Below are 21,541 nucleotides of genomic sequence, written 5' to 3' on the forward strand. Positions count from 1 at the left end.
AAGCAGCCTCCTGTGTGGCACCTTGTCAAAGGCCTTCTGAAAATACAAGTACTGCAACTCTACTGCACTACCTAACTTCTTGTCCTCATTTTGCATGTGTTATTTTCTTCATTTTTCTTGTTGTAACTTAAGGTATTTTCTAAGTAGTTCACTGTAGTGCTGCCACAAAACAACAAATTTCACCACATATGTCAGCCTAAACCTGATTCTGATTTTGATTCCCAAATATGAGCAGAGAGGTTAGGCTTTCAAGGACTGTGTTCAGCCTGGGTGACTGCACCATCTCTGTCCACTGTCTCTGTCAGTTCATCATCTTGACTACTGCCTTACTGGATGTCCGCATTCAGAAAAGGCTGTACAGTGGGGAGACTGGATTTCAGTGGTTTTATTCAGTACACTGCCTCTGTCAGCTTAGCATCTTGACTAATGTCTGACTGAATGTGCACAGTCAGTAAAGACTGTACAGAGGGGAGTTTAGCTCTCCGAAGTTTTATTCTGTGTCTGTACAGGTCTGCACACTGATTCTGTCAGCTCATTATATTGTATATTGCCTTACTGAACGTCCACATTCAGAAATGGAAGTACAGAGGGGAGTCCAGCTCTCAGTGGCTTGTATTCAGTCTGCACACTGTCTCTGTCAGTACACTGTTCTAAACCTTGCCTTGCTGAATTTCCGCACTCAGAAAAGGGTGGTGCAGCTTTCAAAGGTTTCATTCAGTTTGAGACAGTACACTGTTCAGTTTCCATGCCATTTGAACCATTGGCTTGCTGCAACTTCCTCACTTATGCTTATGACACAAGTTGAGCTGACTTCACTCCTGTGTTCATCAGAGAATGGTATCATGGTGTCTTTCATGACTGAGAAGAGAATGGGTTTTAAATGTCACATCTAAAGGAACAGCCTTAAAAAGCATTAATCAACATTAGCCAGAGAGTGGTGGATCTGTGGAACTCTTTTTCACAGAGGACTGTGGAGAGCAAGTCATTGGGTATATTTAAAGTAGAGGCTAATAGGTTTTTCATTACTAAGGATCTTAAAGATTCTAGCGAGAAAGCGGCAGAATGGAGTAAAGAGGGAAAATAAATCAGCCATGATGGACTGGTAGAGGAGACTCGATGGGACAAATGGCCTAACTCTGGTCTCATGTCTTCTCTCTTCTGGTTCATTTGCTCATTATCTATCAAATGATGTGGGTGATCATGGACTTTCCATAATCATGATTGTTTTTGGCAATTTTTTCCACAGAAGTGGTTTGCCATTGCCATCTTCTGGGCAGTATCTTTACAAGATGGGTGACCACAGCCATTATCAATACTATTCAGAGATTTTCTGCCTGGCATCAATGGTTGCATAACCAGGACTTGTGATGTTCATACAACCGTCTACAGCCTACTCTTGTGGCTTCACGTAACCCTGATCGGAGGGCTAAGCAGGTGCTACACCTTCCCCAAGGGTGACCTGCAGTCTTGTGAAGGGAAAGAAAGCCTTGCATCTTCTTTGGTAGAGATGTATCTCTAACCTGCCACCTTTCTCTTCTGGTATCATGGTCAATGTCAACGATGAATTCATTGTCATTTGCACAAATATGTATGCACAAGAGTAATGAAAAAGTGAACAAGAAAAATACAAATTATGCACAATTTTTACAGGAAGAACACAATTAGAACAAAAATGTCATGTCATTATTATGTAACTAACAGAGAAAGAATACCTCATTACTTCAGAAATCGGAGCTGTATTGTACCTGACACATAATTCACAGCGTGAATTTAAAACTCCCCAAACAGTCTTTACACATGTCGATTATTAATCTGCTAGGAGCTCTGGATAATTCTAAAAGTCTCCTAACATGGTTACAGGGGATCAATAATAAACGGCCTTCATACCAACCAGGCTGGTGGTAACCCAATAGTCAGCCACAGGCTCGGCCTCATCCATCACTTCACAGTCATCTCGAGTTTGACCAGGAAAGCCAAGAGGCTGGAAAGAGTTCAGAGCAAGGTAAGACGCATCTATAGCTTAATTGGAGAAGACTGAGGCTATTCTGCTGTTAATCCAATTGATTAGACAGGAACTAGTATTCATATTCATATCCCCAAAACGACAAGGGCAGTTGTGAACACCCTTTCCCCACCCCCCTCACCTTGTCATCTATATTAATGACCTGGATGATAGGATTTTTGTGAGTTAAAAAATTGTAAAGGTAAAAGGACTCTAATGGAGTTATATAAAGATACACAAACAGTAGCCAGGATGTGGGAAAGGTATATAACAATGGCAATGTTACAATAGTCATGGGGGATTTCAAAATGCAGCTACATTGGAGAAAATTAAGTTGGTGCTTGATCCCAAGAGAGGGTATTTGTAGAATGCACAAGGTGGCTTTCAAGAGCTGCTTGTGTTTCAACACACTAGGGGATCTGCAATTCTTGATTGAGTGTTGCATTATCAATAGGATTTGATTAGTGAGCTTAAGATAAAGGAACTCTTGGGAGACTGTGATCATAATATGATAGAATTCACTCTGCAGTTTGTGAGTGAGAAGATAGTCAGATGTGTCAGTATTACAGTGGAATAAATGGAATTACAGAGGCATGATGGAAGAGATTGCCAGAGTTGACTGAAAGGGGACACTAGCAGAGGTAAAGGCAGAGCAGCAATAGCTGAAGTATGTGGGAAGTCAGGGACAGCATAATTGTCCCTGATGACTACACCTGTAAAAGGTGCATCCAGCTGCAGCTCCTGACAAACCAAGTTAGGGAACTGGAGCTGGATGAACTTTGGATCATTCGTGAGGCAGAAATAGACAGGAGTTTCAAGGAGATAGTCACCCCTAAAAGTCAGGAGGCGGGTAGCTGGGTGACTGTCAGGAGAGGGAAGGGGAATAGACAGGAAGAGTAGAGCACCCCTGTGGCCATTCCCATCAATAATAAGTATACTGTTTTGGATACTGTTGGTGGAGACGACCTACCAGGGACAAGTTGCAGTGGTCGTGTCTCTGGCACTGAGACTGGACTCTCAGCTCGGAAGGTAAGGAGGGAAAAGAGGAGAGTAGTAGTGATAGGAAATTCGATAGGGGGACAGATAAGAGGTTCTGTGGGAGAGATCAAGAATCCCAGATGGTCTGTTGCCTCCCTGGTGCTAGGGTCCGCGATATCTCGGATCGAGTTCTTGGTATTCTCAAGAGGGAGGGTGAGCAGCCAGATGTTGTGTTCCATGTAGGGAACAATGACGTGGATAGGAAGAAGGAGGAGGTCCTGCAAAGAGAGTTTAGGGAGTTAGGTGCAAAGTTGAAGGACAGGACCTCCAGGGTTGCAATCTCAGGATTGATACCCGTGCCATGTGCTAGTGAGGCTAGAAATAGGAAGATAATGCAGCTAAATACGTGGCTAAGGAGTTGGTGCAGGAGGGAGTGCTTCATGCTTCTGGACAATTGGGCCTGTTCCAGGGAAGGTGGGACCTGTTCCAATGGGACGGGTTGCACCTGAACTGGAGGGGGACTAACATCCTTGCGGGACGGTTTGCTAGTTTGCTAGTTGAACAAAGGGAACTATGGAGCTATGAGGGAAGAGCTGGCCAAAGTTCAATGGAATAATACCCTAGCAGGGAAGACAGTGGAACAACAATGGCAGGTATTTCTGGGAATAATGCAGAAGGTGCAGGATCGGTTCATTCCAAAGAGGAGGAAAGATCCTAAGGGGAGTAAGGGGTGTCCGTGGCTGACGAGGGAAATAAAGGACAGTATAAAAATAAAAGAGAAGTATAACATAGCAAAGATGAGAGGGAAGCCGGAGGACTGGGAAGCTTTTAAAGAGCAACAGAAGATAACAAAAAAAGGCAATACGCCAAGAAAAAATGAGGTACGAAGGTAAATTAGCCAAGAATATAAAAGAGGATAGTAAAAGCTTCTTTAGGTATGTGAAAGGCAAAAAAAAAGTTAAGACCAAAATTAGGCCATTGAAGTCAGAAACGGGTGAATTTATTATGGGGAACAAGGAAATGGCAGATGAGTTGAACAAGTACTTTGGATCTGTCCTCACTAGGGAAGACACAAACAATCTCCCAGATGTAATAGTGGCCAAAGGAACTAGGGTAATGGATGAACTGAATGAAATTTATATTAGGCAAGAAATGGTGTTGGATAGACTGTTGGGTCTGAAGGTTGATAAGTCCCCAGGACCTGATGGTCTGCATCCCAGGGTACTTAAGGAGGTGGCTCTAGAAATTGTGGATGCATTGGTAATCATTTTCCAATGTTCTATAGATTCAGGATCAGTTCCTGCGGATTGGAGGGTGGCTAATGTTGTCCCACCTTTTAAGAAAGGAGGGAGAGAGAAAACAGGGAATTATAGACCGGTTAGCCTGACATCAGTAGTGGGAAAGATGCTGGAGTCAATTATAAAAGAGGAAATTACGACACATTTGGATAGCAGTAGAAGGATCAGTCCGAGTCAGCATGGATTTATGAAGGGAAAATCATGCTTGACTAATCTTCTGGAGTTTTTTGAGGATGTAACTATGAAAATGGACAAGGGAGAGCCAGTGGATGTAGTGTACCTGGACTTCCAGAAAGCTTTTGATAAAGTCCCACATAGGAGATTAGTGGGCAAAATTAGGGCACATGGTATTGGGGGCAGAGTACTGACATGGATTGAAAATTGGCTGGCTGACAGGAAACAAAGAGCAGTGATTAACGGGTCCCTTTCAGAATGGCAGGCTGTGACCAGTGGGGTACCGCAAGGTTCGGTGCTGGGACTGCAGCTGTTTACAATATACATTAATGATTTAGATGAAGGGATTGAAAGTAACATTAGCAAATTTGCTGATGACACAAAGCTGGGTGGCAGTGTGAAATGTCAGGAGGATGTTATGAGAATGCAGGGTGACTTGGACAGATTGGGTGAGTGGGCAAATGTATGGCAGATGCAGGTTAATGTGGATAAATGTGAGGTTATCCACTTTGGTGGCAAGAACAGGAAGGCAGATTACTATCTAAATGGAGTCAAGTTAGGAAAAGGGGAAGTACAACGAGATCTAGGTGTTCTTGTACATCAGTCAATGAAAGCAAGCATGCAGGTACAGCAGGCAGTGAAGAAAGCTAATGGCATGTTGGCTTTTATAACAAGAGGAATTGAGTATAGGAGTAAAGAGGTCCTTCTGCAGCTGTACAGGGCCCTGGTGAGACCCCACCTGCAGTTTTGGTCTCCAAATTTGAGGAAGGACATTCTTGCTATTGAGGGAATGCAGCATAGGTTCACAAGGTTAATTCCCGGAATGGCGGGACTGTCATATGTTGAAAGGTTGGAGCGACTGGGCTTGTATACACTGGAATTTAGAAGGATGAGAGGGGATCTGATTGAAACATATAAGATTATTAAGGGATTGGACATGCTGGAGGCAGGAGGCATGTTCCTGCTGATGGGTGAGTCCAGAACTAGAGGCCACAGTTTAAGAATAAGGGGTAGGCCATTTAGAACAGAGATGCGGGAGAACCTTTTCACCCAGAGAGTGGTGGATATGTGGAATGCTGTGCCCCAGAAGGCAGTGGAGGCCAAGTCTCTGGATGCTTTCAAGAGAGAATTAGATAGAGCTCTTATAGATGGCGGGGTCAAGGGATATGGGGAGAGGGCAGGAACGGGGTACTGATTGTGTATGATCAGCCATGATCACAGTGAATGGTGATGCTGGCTAGAAGGGCCGAAGGGCCTACTCCTGCACCTACTGTCTATTGTCTATTGCTGCTTCGGGGGGAGGAGTTTAAACTAGATTTGCAGGGGGAGGGGAACCAGAGTGTTAGAGCAGATAGTGAGGTGGAGGAGGATAAAGGTCATGCAAAAACTGCAAGTGTAGTGCATGGAGTAAAGCCAGATCTAACATATAGAGAGGCTTTGAGGAAAGAGAAGTAGAATAAAGGGTATAAAGGTAGTAAGGTAGAAGGGCTAAAGTGTGTGTACTTCAATGCAAGAAGCATCAGAAACAAAGGTGATGAACTGAGAGCTTGGATACATACATGGAATTATGATGTAGCAGCCATTACAGAGACTTGGCTGGCACCAGGGCAGGAATGGATTCTCAATATTCCTGGATTTCAGTGCTTTAAAAGGGATAGAGAAGGGGGAAAACGGGAGGAGGGGTGCCATTACCGGTCAGGGATACCATTACAGCTACCGAAAGGGTGCGTAATGTAGCGTGATCCACTTTTGAATCAGTATCGGTGGAAATCAGGAACAGGAAGAGAGCAGTTACTCTATTGGGAGTATTCTATAGCAGAGATACCGAGGAGCAGATTGGGAGGCAGATTTTGGAAAGGTGCAAAAATAACAGGGTTGTTATCATGGGTGACTTCAACTTCCCTAATATTGATTGGCACCTGATTAGTTTCAATGCTTCAGATGGGGCAGAGTTTGTTAAGTGTGTCCAGGATGGATTCCTGTCGCAGTATGTTGACAGGCCAACTAGGGGGAATGCCATACTAGATCTAGTTTTAGGTAACGAACTGGGTCAAGTCACAGATCTGTCAGTGGGTGAGCATCTGGGGGACAGTGATCACTGCTCCCTGGCCTTTAGCATTATCATGGAAAAGGATAGAATCAGAGAGGACAGGAAAAGTTTTAATTGGGAAAGAGCAAATTATGAGGCTATAAGGCTAGAACTTGTGCATGTGAATTGGGATGATGTTTTTGCAGGGAAATGTACTATGGACATGTGGTCAATGTTTAGGGATCTCTTGCAGGATGTTAGGGATAAATTTGTCTCGGTGAGGAAGATAAAGAATGGTAGGGTGAAGGAACCATGGGTGACAAGTGAGGTGGAAAATCTAGTCCAGTGTAAGAAGGCAGCATACATGAGGTTTAGGAAGCAAGGATCAGATGGGTCTATTGAGGAATATAGGGTAGCAAGAAAGGAGTTTAAGAAGGGGCTGAGGAGAGCAAGAAGGGGGCATGAGAAGGCCTTGGTGAGTAGGGTTAAGGAAAACCCCAAGGCATTCGTCAATTATGTACAAAAATTATGAACAAAAGGATGACAGGAGTGAAGGTAGGACCAATTAGAGATAAAGGTGGGAAGATGTGCCTGGAGGCTGTGGAAGTGAGCGAGGTCCTCAATGAATACTTCTCTTTTGGTGTTCACCAATGAGAGGGAACTTAATGACAGTGAGGACAATATGAGTGAGTTTGAAGTTCTGGAGCATGTTGATATTAAGGGAGAGGAGGTGTTGTAGTTGTTAAAATACATTAGGATGGATAAGTCCCTGGGGCCTGATGGAATATTCCCCAGGCTGCTCCATGAAACAGGAATGGTACCGGAGGATTGGAGGGAGGCGAGTCTTGTTCCCTTGTTCAAAAAATGTAGTAGGGATAGTCCAGGTAATTATAGACCAGTGAGCCTTACATCTGTAGTGGGAAAGCTGCTGGAAAAGATTCTTAGAGATAGGATCTATGGGCATTTAGAGAATCATGGTCTGATCAGGGACAGTCAGCATGGCTTTGTGAAGGGCAGATCGTGTCTAACAAGCCAGATAAAGTTCTTTGAGGAGGTGACCAGGCATATAGATGAGAGTAGTGCAGTGGATGTGATCTACATGGATTTTAGTAAGGCATTTGACAAGGTACCAGATGGTAGGCTTATTCAGAAAGTCAGAAGGCATGGGATCCAGGGAAGTTTGGCCAGGTGGATTCAGAATTGGCTTGCCTGCAAAAAGCAAAGGGTCGTGTTGGAGGGAGTACATTCAGATTGGAGGGTTGTGACTAGTGGTGTCCCACAAGGATCGGTTCTGGGACCTCTACTTTTCGTGATTTTTATTAACGACCTGGATGTGGGGGTTGAAGGGTGGGTTGGCAAGTTTGCAGATGACACAAAGGTTGGTGGTGTTGTGGATGGTGTAGAGAATTGTTGAAGATTGCAAAGAGACATTGATAGGATGCAGAAGTGGGCTGAGAAGTGGCAGATGGAGTTCAACCCGGAGAAGTGTGAGGTGGCACACTTTGAAAGGACAAACTCCAAGGCAGAGTACAAAGTAAATGGCAGGATACTTGGTAGTGTGGAGGAGCAGAGGGATCTGGGGGTACATGTCCATAGATCCCTGAAAGTTGCCTCACAGGTAGATAGGAGTAGTTAAGAAAGCTTATGGGTGTTAGCTTTCATAAGTCAAGGGATAGAGTTTAAGAGTTGCAAGGTAATGATGCGGCTCTATAAAACTCTGGATAGGCCACGCTTGGAGTACTGTGTCCATTTCTGGTTGCCTCACTATAGGAAGGATGTGGAAGCATTGGAAAGGGTACAGAGGAGATTTACCAGGATGCTGCCTGGTTTAGAGAGTATGCATTATGATCAGAGATTAAGGGAGCTAGGGCTTTACTCTTTGGAGAGGAGGATGAGAGGAGACATAATAGAGGTATACAAGATATTAATAGGAATAGATAGAGTGGACAACCAGCGCCTCTTCCCCAGGGCACCACTGCTCAATACAAGAGGACATGGCTTTAAGGTAAGGGGTTGGAAGTTCAAGGGGGACATAAGAGGAAGGTTTTTTATTCAGAGAGTGGTTGGTGCGTGGAATGCACTGCCTGAGTCTGTGGTGGAGACAGATACACTAGTGAAATTTAAGAGACTACTAGACAGTTATATGGAGGAATTTAAGGTGGGGGGGTTATATGGGAGGCAGGGTTTAAGGGTGGGCACAACACTGGGGGCTGAAGGGCCTGTACTGTGCTGTATTATTCTATGTTCTATGAGGCTGCTTAACAAGATAAGAGCCAATGGAATTGGTATTATAGGAAAGATACTTGCATGACTAGAGGATTGGCTGATTGGCAGGAGGCAAAGAGTCAGAATAAATGGCAGATTCTGGTTGGCTGCTGGACAAGTGGTTTTCTGTGGGTGTCAGTATTGGAGCCGTTTCTTTTCACGTTATATGTCAATGATCTGGATGATGGATTTGATGACTTTGTGGAGAAGTCTGAAGATAATACAAAATAGGTAGAGGGGCAGGTGGTGTTGAGGAAGGGTCTCTGCAGAGGGACGGATAGATTGGGGATAATGGGCAAAGAAATGGAAGACGGAATACAGTGTTGAGAAGTGTTTGGTCATGTACTTTGGTAGAAGAAATAAAGGCATAGACTATTTTCTAAATAGAGAGAAAATTCAAATTTAGAGGTGCAAGGGAAATTGGGAGTCCTTGTGCAGGATTCCCAAAAGGTTAACTTGCAGGTTAGGTCAGCCTGAGAAAATCAAATGCAATTTTAACATTCATTTTGAGCGGATGAGAATAAAAAAGCATATGATGCTGAGGCTTTCTAAGGCATTGCTCAGACCACACTAGGAATATTTTGAGCAGTTTTTGGTCCCTTATCTGGATTAGCATTGGAGAGATCTAAAGGAGGTTCATGAGATTAATTCTGGGAATGAACTGGTTAACATATGAGAGCATTTGATGGCTGTGGAACTATGCTTGCTGGAGTTTAGAAGAATGAGGGGAGATCTCATTGAAACCCACCAAATATTGAAAGGCCTAGACAGAGCGGATGTGGAGAGGATGTTTCCTATAGTGGGTGAGTCTAGGACCGAAGGATACAGCCTCAGAATAGAGGGATGTCCATTTAGAACAGATGAGAAGGAATCATTTTAGCCAGAGGTTGGTGAATCTGTGGAATGTATTGCCATGGACTACTGTGGAGGATAAATCATTGAGAATATTTAAAGCAGAAGTTTAATAGGTTCTTGGTTAGACAGGGTATCAAAAGTTATGGGGAGAAGGCAGGAGAAGGTTTGCTGAGAAGGTTAATATATCAGACATAAAGGAATGGCAGAGTAGATCGATGGTCCAAGGGGGAACCTGAGTGGGATCTTCTTTACTCAGAAGGTGGCACAAGTGTGAAAAGGGTTGCCAGCAGAAGAAGTGGGTGCAGGTGAATGTAGGATTTTATGGGAAGTTTGGATAGGTACATGGATGAAGGGGTATGGAAGACCATGGTCCAGAGGCCAATCAAGGGGACAAGTTAGAATAATGGACTAGATGGGCCAAAGATCCTGTTTCTGTTCTGTAGAACTCTTTGACCCTATGTATATTGGCTATTATCCCTAACCCTTTCAGTCCAAATGAAAGATCTAAAATGTCCATTTCCTATCATCAATGCAGCCTGAACTTTTGAGTTCCTTCAGCAAACTCATAGAGTTATAGAATCAGAGATCACTACAACACAGAAACAGGACCATCAGCCCATCTAGTCCACAGCAAAATATTAATCTTAAATATTAAGCTTTCTATCGCCCTCTCATCCATGTAACACATACAAAATGCTGGAGGAACTCAGGAGGCCTGGTAGCATCTATGGAAAAGAGTAAACATTGATGGTTCAGGGTGAGACCTTTCTAAAATAACGATGAAGTCAGTATAAGAGGATGGAGGAGGGGAGGAAGAAGTACAAGCTGGTAGGTGATAGGTGAAACCATGAGAGGGGGAGGGATGAAATAAAAAGCTGGGAAGTTGATTAGTGAAAGAAATAAAGGGCTAGAGAAGGGGGAATCTGATAGGGGAGGATAGAAGACCACAGAAGAAAGCAAAAGGGGAGAAGTATGAGAGGGAGATGATAAGCAGGTAAGAAGATAATATAAGTGAGGGAAATGGGAATAGCAATGGTGAAGGGGGGACAGCAATTAGCAGAAGTTTGAGAAATCAGTGTTCATGCCATCAGGTTGGAAGCTACCCAGAATACAAGGTGTTGCCCCTTCAACCTGAGTGTGGCCTCATTGTGACAGTAGAGGAGGCTATGAACTGATACGTAGGAATGAGAATGGGAAGTAGAATTGAAATGGTTGGTCACTGGGAGATCCTGCTTTGTCTGGTAGACGATGTACCTATCCAAATTTCTCTTAAATGTTGAGATTGAACCTGCATCAACCACTTCCATTGGCAGCTGAGTGAAGAAGTTACCCATCATGATCCCCTTAAACATCTCACCTTTTATGTTTAACCCATGATCTCTAGTTCTAGTCTCACCCAACCTCAGTGTAAGATCTGTATTCCAAGATCTCTGTGTTCTATCACACTCCTCAGTGCCTTACAACTCACCGTGAAAGTCCTAACTTGGTTTGTCCTCCCAAAGAGCAACACCTCACAAACATCTGCATCAACTTCCATCTGGTCCAGACCCCACTGTAATCTTTGATAGCCTCCCTCGCTGTCCACTATGCCCCCAATCCCACAATCTTGGTGTCATCTGCAAATTTTCTGATCCAATTAACACATTATCATCCGATCATTTATGTAAATAACAAACAACAAAGGACCCAGCACTGATCCCTGTGGCATACCACTAGTCACAGGCCTCCAGTCAGAGAGGCAACACTCTACCTCCACTCGCTGGCAAAACCGATGCCTAATCCAATTTACAACCTTATCTTGAATGTCAAGCGACTGAACCTTCTTGACCAACCGCCTATGAGGGGCCTTGCTGAAATCTATGTAGACAACATCCACTGCCTTGGCTTCATGAACATTCCTGGTAATTTCCTCATAAAACTCTATAACATTGATTAGGCATCACCTTCTGCCAGAAAGTCAAATTGACTATCCCTAATCAATCCTTGTCTTTCCAAATTCTTAAATATCCTGTCCCTTAGAATACCTTCCAATAATTTACCCACTGCTGATGTCACATTCACAGGCCAATAAAAGTTTTTTCTTAGAGCCTTTCTTGAACAAGGGCACACCATTAGCTTTCCTCCAAACCTCCAGCATCTCATTTGTGAGCTAAGGATGTTTTAAATATCCCCTAAGGCCCCTGTGATTTCTGCACTAACCTTCAACAAGGTCCAAGGAACACCTTGTCAAGCTCTGGGAATTTATGCACCCTAATATGCCTTAAGACAGGAAGTATCTCATCCTCTGTAATCTACATACCGTCCATGACCTCATTGCTGTTTTGCCTCACTTCAATAGACCTGGTGTCCGTCTCCCAAGTAGATACAGATACAAAATATCCATGTATGATCTCCCCATCTCTTTCTGCTCCATGCATAGGCGACCACTCTGATCTTCAAGAGGATCAATTTTGTCCCTTTCAATCATTTTGCTTTTAATATACTTGTAGAACCCCTTGGAATTCCCCTTCACCTTATCTGCTAGAGCAACCTCCTGTCTTCTTTTACCCCTCCTGGTTTCCTTAAGTGTTCTCTTGCTTTTCTTATAAACTTCGAGTACCCATTTGTTCCTTCCTGCCTATACCTGCTATGCAGCTCCTTTTTTGCAACTGGGGCCTCAATATGACTTGATAACCAAGGTTTCCTGATGTAATATCCTTGCCTTTTGTTGTGACAATAACTAATTAACCCCTGATCTATTGCCTTTTGAAGAGAGAATGAAATTAATACTTGACTGATGCATAGAGACCCTGATGAATAGTTCTGGTTTTATTTTTTTTATTTCAAGACACCACATGGTGACAAGCCCTTCTGGCCCATTGGGCCTGTGCTGCCATATTACAACCCTTGTGACCAATTAACCTGATGACCATACATCTTTGCAATGTAGGATAAAACCAGGGCATCTGAAGCAAACCTATGCGTAACGAGGAGAATTTATAAACACTTTACAGGATGGTGGTGGGAATTGAACTCTGATTGGTGATCACAGGCACTATAAAGCAATTGTGCTGACCGCTATGCTACTGTACCAACCAAACTGTTGTTAAGTTTCTGCCATGTGTCTGAGTAGGGGAATAAATAAAATTCCCTTGTGAATAAATTTCTGATTAAAATATCCATCACTGCTTTTCTATATAAATGTTCAGGCCAAAAATTGCATTGTACATGGAGATCATTTTAAGGAGTATTTTATTGGGTTCAGTTAAGCACAATCAATAATGAATGCACAATTAAAGCTTTAAAAGGTTGCTTGAGTGGAAGCACAAATAAAGTCCAGCTCAGTTTGAAGCACTATTGAGAGTGTCCTGACTAGCTGCATCAGTGTTGGGAAGTGTCTGGTCATGCACTTTGGTAAAAGAAATGAGACAGTTGACTTCTTTCTAAATGGAGATAAAATACAAAAACTGAGGTACACAGGGACTTGGGACTCCTTGTGCAGGATTCCCTAAAGTTTATTTTGGAAGCTGAGTCTGTAGGGAGGAAGACAAATGCAATGTTCGCATTCATTTCAAGAGAACTAGAATATAAAAGCAAGGATGTAATGTTGAACCTTTATAAAGCACTGGTGAGGCCTCATGTGGAGTATTGTGAGCAGCTGTGGGCTCCTTACCTTAGAAAAGATTAGCTGAAATTGGAGAGTGTTCAAAGCGTTCACAAAAATGATTCCAGGATTGAATAGCTTGTCATATGAAGAGCATTTGATGGCTCTGGGCCTATATTCACCTGAATCCAGAAGAATAAGGGATGACCTCATTGAAACCCATCAAATGGTGAAAGGACTTGATAGAGTATATGTGGAAAGGATGTTTCTTGTGGTGGGAGAGTCTAAGACCAGAGAACATAGCTTTATGATAGTTAGGCATCCTTTTAGAACAGAGCTGAGGAAGAATTCTTTGGCCGGAAAGTGGCGAATCTGTGGAATTCTTTGCCAAAGGCAGCTGTGGAGATGTAATCTTTATGTATGTTTAAGGCAGAGGTTGACAGATCCTTGATTGGTCCTGGCATGAAGGGATACAGGAAGAAGGCAGGAGATTAGGGCTGAGAGCAAAATTGAATCAGCCATGGTAAAATGGTGGAGGAGACTCTGAGTCAAATGGCCTAATTCTGCTCCTATACCTTATGGTCTTATCACCATCTAATACAGCAATTACAAGGCATCTGACCGCAAGTCTCTACATAGAATTGCAAGGACTGCTGAAAGAATCATTGGGGTATCTCTTCCACCCATCAGAGATATTTTTCAGAAGTGCTGCATATGCAGGGCCCTTAGCATTGTCAATGATTCCTCCCATCCATCCAGCAATCTCTGTGACCACCAACCATCAGGCAAGAGGTACCATAGCACTATGACAAGAACTGCTGTGGATCTGTGCACCTCAGTTTGTTCATTGTTATCTTATCTAGAGTCGTTAAGCCCTTGTGCTTTCTGTTTAATCTTGTTGTTTAGTTTGACTGGCATGGGTTTTACGCATATTGTGATTATTTAAGTGGACTCCCAATTAGCGCCAATCTGCAGTGAATTCTGTCACCTTGGTCTGGTTGCCAGGTTTTTATGGCCTTATATACAAGAGACCAGACCAAAGAGACACCCAGCCCTTGAGTGTAAATTGCATCCAATGTATCAATTGTGTAATGTGGTACTTTCTACGTGACATAACAATTTATAACATTAAATAACAGAGTATCTATTTGCAACTGCTAACAGATCACTCCATGTCTCTAGTTGAAGGGTTTTGACCTGAAATGTTGACTGTCCATCTCCCTTCATAGACGCTGCCTGACCCACTGAGTTCCTCCAACACCGTGTCTACTGCTTGCCCCGTGTCTTGCTGATCTCAGTGCCAAGAGGGGTAAGAGGTGGTGGAGGAAAAAGAATAACTCAGGGGAAAAATCCATTAGGCGTCACTTTAAAACGCTATCACCCTACAAGGGCAAATCTATTACGCCACCTCACGTGGGGTATTTCGGAACTCCGGAGAAGGAGTCGGCAGGTGCTTGAATCCAGAACAATAAATAATGCGCTGGATGAACTCCAAAGTTCAAAATATATAAATGTCACCACATACAACCCTAAGATTTATTTTCTTCCGAGCATTCAAATTAAATACAAAAAACATAATAGAAGCAATGAAAAAAATGCCCTCACTAGGACGGACAAATAACCAATGTGCAAAAGACAACAAACCATGCAAATACAAACAGAAAGAAAAAATAGAAAAGGAAGAAAAATAGAAATAATAATAAAATAATAGTAAAAATAAGTAAATATATATGCAATGAATATCGAGAACATGGGATGAAGAGTCGACGGACCGAGGGACATCTGCGTGTGAATGTTGGTGGGGTGGTAGAAATTGTGGAAATTTGAAGCCATGCCTCGAGAGTAAAAGTGGAGAGGCGATATTACCGGTATAAAAAGGCGAAAAGAGTAAGAAGAAAGGATTTTTGAAGCGATTGGCGGGCGGAGGAGGGTTTTGAGATGACAGGTAGATAGTGCCTGGAGGGGGAGGTCTCAAACACATTTGCCAGACTTCTTTAGATGCACAGTGGAGAGCATGGTAACTGGTCGCACCACGACCTCAGGAATGGAAAGAGCTGCAGAAAGTGGTGGATACATACAAGTGATTCTGCAGATACCGGAACGCGGTGCTTACAACCCCGTCCCTCAAAGGTAAATCTTTCCCACCATTGAGTACATCCACAAGGAGCGTCACCACTAAAAAGAACAGCATCTATCATCATGGACCCCACCGTCCAAGACGTGCCCTCTTCAATCTATTACCATCGGACAGGGGGTACAAAACCATTAGGTCCCGTATCACCGGGTTCAGGAACAATTACTACTCTCCAAGCTTCAGGCTCCTGAACAGACGTGGAAAACTTCACTCACCGCAACTCTGAACTGATTCCATGACCTACAGACACATTCTTAAGGACTCTTTACAACTCATGTTCGCAGTGTTATTTTTATTCGCACATTTTGTCTTCTTTCGTGCATTGGTCTGTCTTTATCCCTTTATTTACATAAAAAATTTGTTGTACTGCTTTTTATTATAAACGCCTGCAAGAAAGTCAATACGTACACATAGGTAGGTATTTTACTCTGAATTTGGAACCTTTGAATTTTGAAACAGTGGCAAGTGAATGGTAGATGGAGGCTACCCGGTCGCAGTCCGGGTCGGTGGTGCTGAACTGAGCGAGACGAGATGCAACTTTAAACAGGCGACTGGTGGCGTCCCATGTCGCACATAACAGCAGCCCTTGTTTTATTTAAACTCTTGACACTTCGGAAAGAAAGACATTCTGATACTTGTTCTAAACCCACAAGGTTGTATCAAACACTTGGTGTATGAGCTGTTTCGCTTTACATATATCCGCCCTCGTTATTTCTTATTTACTAGTTCGAATTCAATGTTTACATATATTTATACACGATTAAATAGAGCCAAAAGAGAGCACAGAAGTAAATAAAAATAGTGCGGTGGTGTCGATGGGTTCATTGTCCATTCATAAATCTGATAGTGTTTGGGAAAGAGTTGTTCCTAAAACGCTGAGTGCGTATCTTCAGGCTCCTGTACCTCCTCATGAAAAGAGGATCCTTAATCGCGGATGCCGCCTTTTTGAGGAAGATATCCTCGAGCGAGGCTAGTACACATCACAAACGAGAACATCTGATGTTGGAAATCCAAGCAACACACACAAAATGCTGGAGGAAAAGGCCAGGCAGCATCTATCGAAGATAGTGCAGTCGACGTTTCGGGCCGAGGCCCTACATCAGGACAGAAGGGTCTCGGCCCGAAACGTCGGCTGTGCTTTTTTCCATAGATGCCCATGATGGAGCTGACTAAGTTTGTAACTCTCTGCGGCTTTCTCCAATCCTGTACAGTGGCCCCTTCCGTACCAGACCGAAATTTACAGATTGCATTTCACAACTCTATGTGTCGCCTTGCGACCGGTGTCAGACATCGTCGCCGCCTTGCTTTGCGGAGTATCACGTTTCTGATGTGGGAGTGTTGAATCTGGTTTAAGAAACCCTCCCAAGTCATACAATACTGTCCCTCTAAAACAGCAAAAACAGAAAGATCAAATAGCGATGTCGTAACTTGATTATTTTCGTTACAAATACGTGGGATAAAGAGTTTACCCGGTGGACAAACGTATTAAAATAAAAGCGCGCGCGTGTTTGTTAAGTGGGGGAACAGGAGTGAATGGGGGTGGCTGAACCAGGGGACCGGGAAGGTGAGAGTGAATGGGAAACCAAACTCTAGCCTCTGAAGCGAAAAGACCCATTCAGAGCAACAAGATGTAGTGCATTATTTCCCGTGCAATACCAAGACTAGGCAGAACTGTTGCTGGCCCTGTCTTCCGACTATTAGTTAAGCGAGACCCCCACACCCTCCTCGACTGCGTGTCAACATTCTATCGCACTTGCCCCCCCCCCCCCCCCCCCCCCCCCCCCGCTATGTTACTTCATTCGCCATTTGCGAAGACAGGCCTCTTCACGTTTCCGCTTGAGGGATTTTGCTACGCGCGCGTTGTCCGCTTAGTTTCGTGCATGGTCGCGTGATCATTCGGAGTATGCGATCTAGTCGAAAAGAACTTCAGGACGTCCCGAAAGGGATGCGGCGGCTGTTACAGAAATGTCAGCATTTCCTTGCTGAGTGAAGTTGGTTTATAAAGAGGTCAGAATTCTCTGGCACCGGCGGAGGAGGGAGCTGTAGGTAATTAGCCCAGCATTTTTAAGGCTTTGCAAATCCCTGGCGGACACATCTGCTAAGTAATCTGGTCTGGGAGCCATTTATCTCAATTGAATAGGAGCGGCTCTCTGCTACGGGCGCCAATGGCCAGCAGCCGTGATTCAGAGCTAGAAAGGGCTGGATCCCTTTCTGCCACACTAAGTGTGTCGAAATAAAACTACTTGGCCCAGCGGGTCCTGGAGGCGTTATTTTGGGAGGGTGTGGATGGGTGGGGAGCAGATCTAGGAGACACAGACCCAGGAACTATTTCTACAGAGCGAGACTGGGAGTTTGCTTGGGGTGCGGCTGGATGTGGAGGCCGGGAAGTCTCTTGGAGGGGACGCGTTGGTGCTGTCCGCGGTGCTGAAGCTCACCGAATGTGCCGCCCCCTCTTCCCGTTACTGCGTAGCTGAGCCCCATTCAGAAGGATGCTGATGGGAAATGACTGCAGACCGAGAGGACGAGCTTTGTCAGAAAGCGCTCAACATTGTGACCGAACTCTGCTTTAAAGGGCTGGTGGAGCACGAGAGCTGTCTCGATTTTTCCTACTATCTCCGGGACCGGGGCAGGCCACGCCACACGGAGTCAGGTACACCATCCGGATAGATTTAGATATTCCTTTTTTTTCTTTCTCTCTCTCTCTCTCTCTCTCTCTCTCTCTCTCGCTCTCTCGCTCTCTCGCTCTCTCGCTCTCTCGCTCTCTCGCTCTCCGCTGTGCTAAAAGTACATGTGGGGCAAATTCTCCACTCGCTGTTCAAGTGAATCAATATACTATACCTTCATCTATTAATTTATCCTAAATGATATATAAAAGTGGTAGTTAGAAATGTGGATAGTTAGGTAAAACTTTTTATGGTTATGTATGCGGATATGTGATCATAAATATAAAAGCAGACTTACGAATGCGTGCGAAGCGATGTCTGTTTGTTGTATTTATAGGTAGGTCCGAGTGTGAATACACCGTCATATAGGGGTGTGTATATACCTATGGGTTATAGATGCACATGTAAAAGTCGCTCTGAACCAGTGCAGCAAATGCAAACGAATCTCCCCGCTGTAGCCAATCAGCCAGGGGTGATGCAGGCACTTGTTATCAGCCAGTCTAGACCGCAACGCTGAGCAAATCTCGACTTGAAGCGATCACTCGCATCCGTCGGCGGTTTGCAGCCGAGCCGCGTAGGCCGAGTCTTCCAGCTGTTGACACCCGCGGCCCCGGCGCTCTAACCATCGGTTACATTCCCCCACCTCTCAGCCTGCGGCAGTCTCTGGTTAAAGACCAGGTTATTACTAACAAGTGCGCTTTGGAAAGTTTAAACGCATCATAAACGATTCAGGAATTATTTCAACTATTTCTATCAGTTTAAATATTGCATAAATATATGAAGTAGACTTGGCGATCCGTGTTTCTTCAGAGGCACAGGCCACTGACAGCAGCTCGTCAGGGTCATCTATCCTGGACCAGTCTTTCAAATTGTTCCCAGGTGTAGATCATCTTCGAAGATCCTTGCTCTCCCAGGGAGGAGGACTCTGGAGCTTAGGTTGGCGCTTCTGTAGCACGCCGGGCTTGGTAATGTCCATGGTACAGTTTTGGCGATGCATTGCTAGGAAGAAACTAGGTTCCAGGACTTAGAAGTACTTAAAATAGACCGTGGAAATGTTCTAAATGTAGGTCATTCATAGTTTTATCTATCTAATTGGCTGTTGCTTAAAATAACCCCATTCCGGTGAATAGAATATAGAACATAGAACATTGAACAATACAGCACAGGAACAAGGCCTTCTGCCCACAACGTTGTGCCGACTGAATTAAATTAGTAATCAAATAGCTAACTAATCTCTTCTCCCTACACAATGTCCATATCCTTCCATTTTCTTCACAAACGTCTCATAAAAATCCCTAATGATTCTGCCTCTACCACCACCCCAGGTCTACCCCAGGTAGACACCCACCACTCTCTGTGTTTTTAAAAAAAACTTACCTCTCATTTCCAAAACTTGCCTTTGAAATTACCCCCCTCACCTTAAATGCATAACCTATGGTATTGGACAATCCAACTCTTGAAAAAAGATACTGTCTGTATACTCTATCTATGCCTCTTGTAATCTCATAAATCTCTATCAGATCTCCCCTCAGCCTTCGCTGGTTTAGATAACTCAGGTTTGTCCAAGCTACGGGTTATATTGGGGGCGGGGGGAGGGGAAGGAAAGGGTCGTTTTAGGATAGGAAGTTTAGGTTAGAGGCCTTGATTAAGAGGGCGGGAACACATCAAAGTACACAAACTGGGCCGATTGGTATTGGGGTTTAGTGCTGATTTCTGGTAAGCATCCACGCCCAGACACTCCTCAGGTTCAGGCATAGTGTAATAGTGCACGAAAGGATTAAAATGAAATCCTGCCGCACTCGGTGCATTTGTTGCTTGGTCGTCTAGGAACTGCTTCTCAAGGGATAACCGGCCGCCTCTGCCTGGATCTGTGAAAAGGTGAACATTTATTGAACGTCCGTCACCTTACTCCGCGTTAAACCAGCCTCCGTGGTCCAAGGCGAGTCGACAGTGGGTTCCGCTGCAGTTCGCAGTCGAACTTGACACGCCCTTTTGTACGTGGTATTTTTATTCCCTTGAAATGCACATCACGGGTAAACCGCGGTTTCTGTGCGGGGCAAGTTAATAATTGTCTTATTTTTGCCATCCACGTGTTGCGTGTTTACTTCGAAAAACTGTGTGTAAGATGGGGTTCTGAGCGGGTGTGTAACCTTATATGATGTATCCGTGGGTATCCCCGCTGTGGGATGCAGTGCCTTTAGTTGGAGAGGGACTCGGTAAGCATAACTAACTGCTTTCTGGAGTTAGACTCATTTTCCTTTCTAATACCACAGCGGGTCTTGCTTCGCACTAAGCACCGAAAGCACACGGCCAAGTTATTCTTGCGGTTAGCATCTACTGACATTATGGAGGGTGATCGGATGTGAAAGCTTTTCCTTCCGCAGTTTCACCTTTCAGCTCCGTCTGAAATCACAGCCCAGGCTCCAGGACCGGAGCTTGCAGTCTCGGTGTCCAAAATGCAATTAATTTGGATCAGAGACTTGCTGATAGACGCTGACGAAATGTAACTAATCACCAGACTCGCTAATGCCGGCAAGATATTAAGAATAATTAGGCTGTGTTGTCAAAACTACGACTGGTGTAGAGAGTACTTCATTATCTTAGGACTTTAAAGTGCATGGCAAAATAGAATATTTGTAATTGTGAGAGACTGCTATGGTTCAGAAGGCAAAGACTGGTGATTAATGAAAAGCTTGCAGTTAAAAACGCACCTCGCATCTCTTTGTAAGTGATTGTAAAATACCTTACAGTCAACTAAGTTCTGCGTGAAATATTAAAGTTCAAAGTAAATTTATTATCAAATACATATATGTCACCATGTACTACCCAGATATATTTTTCTTACAGGCATTCACATTAGAACAGAGAAATGCAATATAATCAATAAAAAGCTGTCAAACAACCAATTTAGAAACGACAAACATAAATACAAATACAAACAAATGAAACAAAAGATAGTCAGATAGATCTAGTATTGTTAAAAAGTTTTAGGCATAGAAGTTTTGGGTAGTGTATTAGTTAGTGCATTTGCTTCACAGTACAACGACTCGGGTCAATTCACAACTTTACACCCGCTGCTTGTAAGGAGTCTGTACATTGTTCTCCCCATGACCATTTGGATTTCATCCTGGTGCTCCAGTTTCCTCCCAAAATCCAAAGACCTACCACATGGTAGGTCAATTGGTCATTGCAAATTGTCCCGTGATTAGGTTAGGATTGAATCGAGGGATTGCTGGGCCGCTTAGCCCAAAGGGCCGAGAGGACCTATTCTACACTGTATCTCAATACTATATATATATAATATATAGTAGCTAGGGTGCCTAAGACTTTTGTGTGGTACTGTCAACGTGGATATCTGGCAGGAGCAAAGGGTGTGGGGAATTGCTTATGTGGGGTTGCCCAAGGGCGGGTTGTGGGACAGATGGGACTTGATAGAGGTCTACAAGATTATGAGAGGCATAGATAGGGTGGATAGTCAGTACCTGTTTCCCAGGGCACCAATAGCAAACACCAGAGGGCATATGTACAAAATTAAGGGAGGGAAGTTTAGGGGAGACATC

General features: G+C 44.0%; 1 protein-coding gene across 2 annotated transcripts in view; it reads left to right on the forward strand.

Moving 5' to 3' along the window:
- Window positions 1-17,214: 17,214 nt before the first annotated feature.
- Window positions 17,215-21,541, forward strand: part of syt9b (synaptotagmin IXb) — a 134,456-nt gene continuing 130,129 nt past the window's right edge. For both annotated transcript variants that reach the window (XM_073049881.1, XM_073049882.1), the window contains exon 1: window positions 17,215-17,968. In XM_073049881.1, coding sequence (XP_072905982.1) covers window positions 17,821-17,968 — 148 coding nt within the window. In that variant the 5' untranslated portion in view covers window positions 17,215-17,820. The remainder of the gene's footprint in view (window positions 17,969-21,541) is intronic.

Source organism: Hemitrygon akajei, chromosome 6 (genome assembly GCF_048418815.1).
Source record: "Hemitrygon akajei chromosome 6, sHemAka1.3, whole genome shotgun sequence".
Lineage (NCBI taxonomy): Eukaryota > Metazoa > Chordata > Chondrichthyes > Myliobatiformes > Dasyatidae > Hemitrygon > Hemitrygon akajei.